The sequence below is a fragment of the Oncorhynchus kisutch genome, linkage group LG17, assembly GCF_002021735.2.
Source record: "Oncorhynchus kisutch isolate 150728-3 linkage group LG17, Okis_V2, whole genome shotgun sequence".
Lineage (NCBI taxonomy): Eukaryota > Metazoa > Chordata > Actinopteri > Salmoniformes > Salmonidae > Oncorhynchus > Oncorhynchus kisutch.
In genome coordinates, this window is record NC_034190.2 from 73,746,758 (window position 1) to 73,755,222 (window position 8,465).

The 8,465-nt window shown below is 40.0% G+C and overlaps 1 protein-coding gene across 1 annotated transcript; it reads right to left on the bottom strand.

Moving 5' to 3' along the window:
- Window positions 1-1,882: 1,882 nt before the first annotated feature.
- Window positions 1,883-6,537, bottom strand: LOC109908292 (insulin-like growth factor-binding protein 5). Its single transcript, XM_020506898.2, has 4 exons — window positions 5,946-6,537; window positions 4,871-4,905; window positions 3,733-3,852; window positions 1,883-3,395 (listed from the first exon to the last, which is right to left on the bottom strand). The coding sequence occupies exons 1-4, from the start codon at window positions 6,274-6,276 to the stop codon at window positions 3,282-3,284; spliced, it is 600 nt and encodes a 199-aa protein (XP_020362487.1). The 5' UTR covers window positions 6,277-6,537; the 3' UTR covers window positions 1,883-3,281.
- Between the last annotated feature and the right edge of the window lie 1,928 nt (window positions 6,538-8,465).

Here is an 8,465-nt window from a genome sequence, read left to right on the forward strand (position 1 = left end):
TTAGCCACTGATTCCTTCCAAACCACTCATTGTTGAGTTTGCGATTTCCAACTTGTTGTGTAATGTTTATGGCCGATGAGCACTGATACATTTTATCTATAATTTCTCTTCATTATTTCTCTTCATATGACAAGGTTTAAAAAGGATTGCCAGTAGATTGTCTACTTGATTCATGATAATGACTGCTAGCTAAGATTTTGAAAGTGTGATGTTGACATGATCAGTCCAATCAAAGCTACTGTAGATATAACGTGATTTGACGTCATTTTATCTGTGGCCAATGACCTTGAGCCTTCTTGGATGGGCACTTCTAATGTAACTCAATGGCAGCATCCACGGGGCTTGAATTTTCGAGCTCTACCCTTAGACTTGGCAGTGATGTAGAGTCCCCATGAGTGACAGGACACTGAGTCAATCACGCCGCAACTAGAGAACATTACCAACCCCTATGCTCCTTATTTTCCACTGGTTGCCCCACCACCACCACAGAAAGCACTGAGCTAGGCTGAAACACATTAATTTTTGAGCTGCCTTACTCAAGAATGCAAAAAAGAGACCATGTTGGTATGGAGGCTTTATTAAAATCATTGTCCCTAATGATGGGTCGCCACTGCCACCACCTATGTCTAAATTAGATTGAAGAGATTTTGGGGGTTGAAATGACGTGGAAACAACGTTGATTCTACCACTATGTGCCCAGTGGGGAGATGTGTGCATCCCAAATGACACCATTCCCTATTTAGTGCACTACTTTTGACCAGGGCAGAATATATAGTGCACTAGGGAATAGGGTGCCATTTGAGACACAGACCCTCCTATCGGTTCGCACTTCTGACATACCATCTCTCATATGCCTTGGCCACTAATAACTCAATCATTGCACCAGCAATGCTCTTAGTAAGTAATATAACACGAAGGGGTGTGGTATATGGCCAATATACCACGGCTAAGAGCTGTTCTTATGCACAACGTGGAGTGACTGGATACAGCCGTTAGCCTAGGTACATTAGCCATATACCACAAACCGCAGAGGTGTCTTATTGCTATTATAAACTGATTGCCAATGTAATTATAACAGTAAAAAGTATTTTTTTTGTCATACCCGTGGTATATACGATCTTACATACCACAACTTTCAGCCAATCAGCATTCAGGGCTCGAACCACCCGGTTTATAATAGAGGATATACCACAAGCAACGTTAATGGCATAGCATTTTGATCTGTCTTCCATCTGAGCACATTTTAAATAGTTGATTCTGTGCACAGAGAAGGTAGCTATAGGATGTCTCCTATATTCACTCTCCTACGAATAGCAAATGTAACCATCCTAGATACAGAAGCAGGACATGTGGTGTGATTTAACAAAGGGAGCTGCTTACTTTCCTGCATCATCTTCTGCGAGACCTGTATTTCAAATTATTATGCATGGACAAATTGGATATTCTATGCGGTTTCCTTGGAAACAGGCATGTGTCCTTGTGTACTCTAAGTGCCAGAGCAAATGAACCTTTGTATCCCCTAGACATGGTAGAAAACCTGCATCATACTGATGCCTATTCATTCTATTAATTCCTAACCTGTTGATTTATTTGTAACTTGATCTGGAGGTACAGTTATTAGATATTTTTGGAGAGACAGTTATTAGATCTTAATTTGAACAGAAAACAAATACTTCAAATCAGGGCCATGATTTTAAATCAACTCTGACATAAGAGAACAAAGTGGCTAGCTGAGTAGATATGCTGTGCTACATTTGGCTGCTACACATGTGTGGTGCTTCAAACTGTGACTATGACTAAGCACCTTTGTAAAATGAATGCGATCCAATCCCACTACAGCCACTGCACTGGTGGAGCTCACAAATAAAACACACCGTAATGCTCTGTTATATTAATATATGTATTTATTTATTGTTATCCTGTTTGATATCATTATATTTTATTTGAGCTCTTACAGGCCCCCTGTGCATGGACCTAGCATCACAGCAAAGAGATTGGCACAACAAGATTGGTGGGAAATAGACACCATCTAATCGCACAGTTCATCACACAATTTAACGTTTTTTTTATGAGGACTTGGGAAAGACAATTAAGTAACTGTAACATATTTAAACTTCATTTACGAAAATGAGCATTGTAATAGGATGTGCCAAAAGCAAATCATTACCATGATACATTCCAATATTAAATGGTCAAAGTATAAATAAAATAGAAATCTTGAAGTAAAAATCATAACAGTTGAATTGCTCAGATGTGTGTGGTGAATTTTGCCATGAGGGTGCTACTGCCGCCAAAGCACAATGTTGTCCCTAGCAATGAAATAAAATAACCTCTGTTTTTTGAAAAATGAAAAAAATGCTGACAATATAAAAATACATGGCATTGTAGTTCATTAAATAAACCAACAATTTATATATAAAATATTATATTGATGTATATAAAAATATGCTTAACAACTTCTTGAAAAGCGTAACAGCCATAAGCGTCTTTTGTCTGCCACTTCAGAACACACTGTCAACCACAAAAATCCCAAATATGTACAAACAATCAGCTATCAGAGCAGTCGGAACGTCATTTCAACAACAATGGACTGTTTCACATCACTGTTTTTCTGACGCGATTGTAGGATAAGTGTCAAATTCAAGCAGTACTACATATTCCAAAATAAATTAAATAGAAAAGGAATATTCTTATATTGTATTAATTAAATATCATAATGTCAGTGTATCTTTGGAGAGAGGGAGAGAGGATGGTGACGGAGACATGTTTTCAAGCATTGTGTCACACCAACACCAGCGTGACAGTATTTCAGCCTACTGAGTCAATAACAAACACAGGCAGTGTCAGCTATCCTATAAAACAGAACATCTACAACGAATGGACGAAGCCAGGATAAGAGCCAGGGAATTAATAATGGAGAAATACAGCTGAGATATCAGTTAGTTGAGGCAGTGAGTAACAAAGTGGTAATGTGAGCTAGGTAAGCTATAGCACATTGTCACACTGAATGATTCAGAGGACTGGTATTGTAGCTGCAAACTGTTGAACATTAAGCTGGATATTGCTACTGTAGTAATGTAGGTGTGTTTCTTTGTTGAGATGTTTCTTGACTAGAGGACTGTAACCTAATTTTGGGTAATTTCCATAGGAAGTGGTTAATCCCTGGTTTCTCCTGTCGAGGCAGTGTCTAGCACAAGCTAAAGCCACCCCCTCTCCATGTCCCGCTCCTCCTCCTCCTATTCCCCTCCTCTAGGCTCAAAGTTGTGGGACAGAGACCTCCCTCAATCTCCATCGCATGGTAAAGTGCCGTCTTCGCTGGCACGTGAGGACAAGGCGGTACCCAGCTCGTCCACACACCAACAGAGGCCACGCTGTATACCCTTGGAGGAACGACACTGTGTTGTGTGACAGGAGAGAGAATGATATGTCATCATACCACAGAACTATTGTCTGCATGCCCAGAGGTCCTGAAAGAAAATTCTTCTTTATCCAGAGCCTCTGGCTGTGGAGATATTTTTGGGCTGAACTGAATAGAGAGATAGCATGCAACTAAATAGAGAGATAGCATGCAACTAAATAGAGAGATAGCATGCAATTAAATAGAGGGATAGCATGCAACTAATTAGAGAGATATTATGCAATTAAATAGATGGATAGCATAAACACATACACGGGCAAATATACATACACATGCAAATATTCACGTCAGCAAACATGTCGCTCTGTATCTACCTGCTTTTTCCTGTAGAAGCCCAGAGTATCACAATTGGGGATATAGATGTCACGATCAGACAGGAAGATAGTGAGCTCAACACCACGCAGAACACTATTGAGCAGCTTACGGCAGGGTGCCTAAACAGAACAAGGATACATTGATAAACACAGTAACTACACCTTGATAAAAATAGTAACTACACATTGATTCATACAGTAACTAAACATTGATAAATACAGTAACTATACATGGATAAATAGAGTAACTACGCCTTGATGAATACGATAACTGCACATTGATAAATACAGTAACTATACATTGATGAATACAGTAACTGCACATTGGTCATTACAGTAACTACACATTGATAAATACAGTAACTACACAAGCAGAAATGCGTATTAAATGACAGAAAATGCAGAGAACCCTTAAGTAGCCTATTGAAGTAGCTACAACATGTGTGGATATCATAGGACATGTATGTCAGTTATGGAGCATGAAGCCAGAAGCTAAACATATTGTATATCACATACTATCACATACTATCATGTCATTATATAATGATATTGTTAGACAAAGGCTGTGCCTTTTCAGGTCACTGAGACAGTGGTTTGAAGCAACTGTGACTATATAGACAGTACAGTGCATTTGGGAAAGTATTCATAACATTTCTTTGCTTTGTCATTATGGGGTATTGTGTGTAGATTGGTGAGGGGAAAAAACAATTGAATACATTTTAGAATAAGGCTGTAACGTAACAAAATGTGGAAAAAATGACATTCCGAATGCACTATATTTGTTAAATTGTAGAAACAAATTGTGTGTTGTGTTTGATCGCAGATCAACCTCCTTTGGTAAAGTGAAAAATCCGACGCCACCACAGTCGAGTCTAAACTTGACTGATTCACATCATGGCTTATTAGTTCTGCCACGCAGCTGCAGACACATCATGCCCCATATGGCTGCAGAATGCTGTCACTGTATCACCCAGATAGCACAGAAGCTTCAGTAATAACTAACTCTCCCAGGCTCCTTCCATCATACAGTATCTGTATCTGTACACATTATGTACTCTACATATTTTCTCACATTTAAGCAGGTGTGAGTAAGTGTAGATAGAAATCATTATTATCTTCATACTTTGATAAAACATACCTTTTCTATTTCACCACTATGCGAAGGATGTGGACCTATAGGAGAGAGCAGCATATTAACAATAATGCATTAAATCAGGTCATTATTAGGAACCTTAACCCATCTCTAATATCATTATATAAGTTAGAAGTATTTTATTTCAAGCTGTTGCAAGACATGAATCATCAAGCATATACTGGATACCGGTGTATATTTCCCATGAGTATAGTTCCTGTAGCATGTCCTCACTAAGGGATCGCAGTGGCTTAGTCTGAACAGTAGGTGGAGAGCTTGCAATGAAAAGCAGCATAATCTGAATGTGGGTGACAGTGTGACACTCATTCAGTGCTGTCAAGAAAATGCACACGCACAGATCACAACCTCTCTTTGAAATGCATGTACAGTACCATAACCATACACATCACATGTATCATGAGGCATACCTACACAAACACACATACTTACACACACACACATATTTACACAAGCTACTACGTACTAATATGCCTTAACAGATCCTCACAAATGTCTGTTCATCATAGTGTAGCCTAAATTCCATTTATTCCATGACTGATGATATGCTGCTCAAGGCAACATTTGAGACTTCTAGTTCCAAAGTCCCTCAAATTAGATTTTGATCACAAGTAGGATTGCAAAATTCCGGGAACTTTCAATAAATTCCCTGGTTTCCTGAAATCCCAGTTGGAAAATAGGAAACTTCCAACCAGGATTCTGGAAAACCAGGGAATTTATGGAAAGTTCCCGGAATTGTGCAACCCTAGTCACATGACACCAGAGACACTGCAGCATAGAAATCAAGACCATGCAGCCCTTTCAAATCCATGTTTAGTGCTTGTCATGCATCTAACATTAAATGTCATACTCATATGATAATACAGTACTAGCATTTCTATTTGGTGCATGCCAACATCACATACAATATTCACACTGATGATGAGAGATTGTGTGTCCTACTACATGCTACCACAGCTACCCCCTTAATAAACTAATCTGTAGTATAATTGCCCTAACACACACAACACAGCGCTGAATTGAATACTATTAGAGGTGCTGGTGGTGTGTGTCTCAGTCTTACCTGTGGGGTGGGGCCTCTCCGTGGGACTGGTCCTGCTGTGCTTGGTGCAGAAGCCCCTGCCCTGCAACAGAGCCTGGAGAGGGCTGTGTTCCTGAGGAAGAGGCACGCAGCGCAGCCCCTTGGCACAGCTCATGGTGTACACACCACAGGGCTCTCCCTGGGCCAACATTGATGTACTGCCTGCCTGCCCAATATGTTCGCGGGGGGCCCGACCTGGTTCTTTACACGAGAAACAACCCTTGTAGGGTCCCAAACGGTTAGCTAGAGTCGAAGATCCGCAGTGAGCAATCAACAACAAGATAATAGTCGTTAAGTTAGAAAGGAGAGGCATTTTCTGTCCAGGTCTCAGGTTCAGCTCCACACTCTCTCTTTTTCCCTCCCTCTCTCAGTCAAATGTGGCTAATGCTATTTCTTCTCTCCTGTTTCTCCGTCTTCTTTCCGTCTCTTCAGCTTTGCTTGATGCTTAGCCGGTTTAATCTCAAGACAGCCAGGAGTCCTCTGCAGTGCTAGAGGAGACAAACGGAGACCGAGACACAGGAAAGCAGCAGCTTTTAAAGATCTGAAAGGCGGTGATAGAGAGGGAGAGAGAGAACACAGTTATGACACCTTCAGGGGCTGGGACTCAGAGAGAGAGAGAGAGAGGTTGAGGGAGAGGAAGGCAGAGAGGGAGTAGAGGAAGAGGTGGGGGTGGATTATTTTCCTTTTGGAAATGATCAAAATCTCCCCCACCTCTTCCTTTCAACCCCCCCCCCCCCCCATTAAACAGTATACATTGTGCAACATACACTTCTCCCCGTTATACTTGGTTGTGAGACCATTCTGGTCATATTTTCCATGGTAGCAATTAAACAAAGCTATTGCATTGCATTCAACTATATGGACTGCAATGTTTAGCACTATAAGACTTGTTCTAATGCTCTGTCAACCCCGACCAGAGAAGAATACAGAGTACTGATTGGATCTTGCAAAACAGGCACTAAATAAAAAGATAACTTTGATAAATAAATTAAAACAACAAAAGTTGATCGAATTGCAGAGAGGATAATGAACTGTCCGTGTACAGGAGAAAACAAATAGCTTATTTTATCAGTACAATGTAATAATGATCTACCTAGACGTGTGCCAAACGTTAGTCAAGAAAGGTTCCCAGAAGTAGAAGTGTTTTAATATAAACTGAAAGTGGATTGCCATGAAAAACATTTTTCAGCAGCTGGTGTATCTTGTTCTTACCTTGTGTAATGCATGTGCATAACTATAGCCCATTGGTTTGCTCAACTTTTTCCAAATCAAACAATGTTGAATGGATTGGTATCGCTCCAACAGGGGGACTATCCCACCTCCTGACAAACTATAGTGAACATGATCGTTGAGACCAGGGATGACAGGGCTTGATGATGGTCGGACTGGGTATTTAACACATTATACACTGAACAGAAATATAAATGTAACATGCAACAATTTTAAAGATTTAACTGAGTTACAGTTCATATAAGCAAATCAGTCAATTGAAATACACTGACCAAAAATATAAACACAATATGTAAAGTGTTGGTCCCATGTTCCATGAGCTGAAATAAAAGATCCCAGAAATGTTCCATACGCACAAAAAAATATTTCTCTCAAATGTTGTGCACAAATTTGTTTACATCCTGCTAGTGAGCATTTATCCTTTACCAAGATAATCATTAATCATTACACAAGTGCACCTTGTGCTGGGGACAATAAAAGGCCACTCCAAAATGTGTAGTTTTGTCTCATAACACAGTTGGCTCTAACCAGAATAGAAAGAGGAGTGGGAGGCCCCGGTGCACAACTGAGCAAGAGAACAAGCACCGGGGCCTCCACTCCTCTTTCTATTCTGGTTAGAGACAGTTTGCGCTGTTCTGTGAAGGGAGTAGTACGCAGCGTTGTACGAGATCTTCAGTTTCTTGTCAATTTCTTGCATGGAATAGCTTTAATTTCTCAGAACAAGAATAGACTGACGAGTTTCAGAAGAAAGTGCTTTGTTTCTGGCCATTTTGAGCCTGTAATCGAACCCACAAATACTGATGCTCCAGATACCAGGCCAGTTTTATTGCTTCTTTAATCACCACAACAGTTTTCAGCTGTGCTAACATAGTTGAAAAAGGGTTTTCAAATGATCAATTAGCCTTTTAAAATTATAAACTTGGATTAGCTAACACAACGTCCCATTGGAACACAGGAGTGATGGTTGCTGATAATGGGCCTCTGTACACCTATGTAGATAGTCCATAAACAATCAGCCGATTCCAGCAACAATAGTCAACATGAACAATGTCAACACTGTATTTCTGATCAATTTGATGTTATTTTAATGGACAAAAAAATGTATTTTCTTTCAAAAACAAAGACATTTCTAAGTGACCCCAAACTTTTGAATGGTAGTGTACATACTGACCATAATAGAGAATGGGCTGAGGCAGGCAGCATCTAATGATGCAATCCATCTATCCATTCAACCGTTCAACATTTGCTTCACGGGCGCGATCTTCAAGAGAT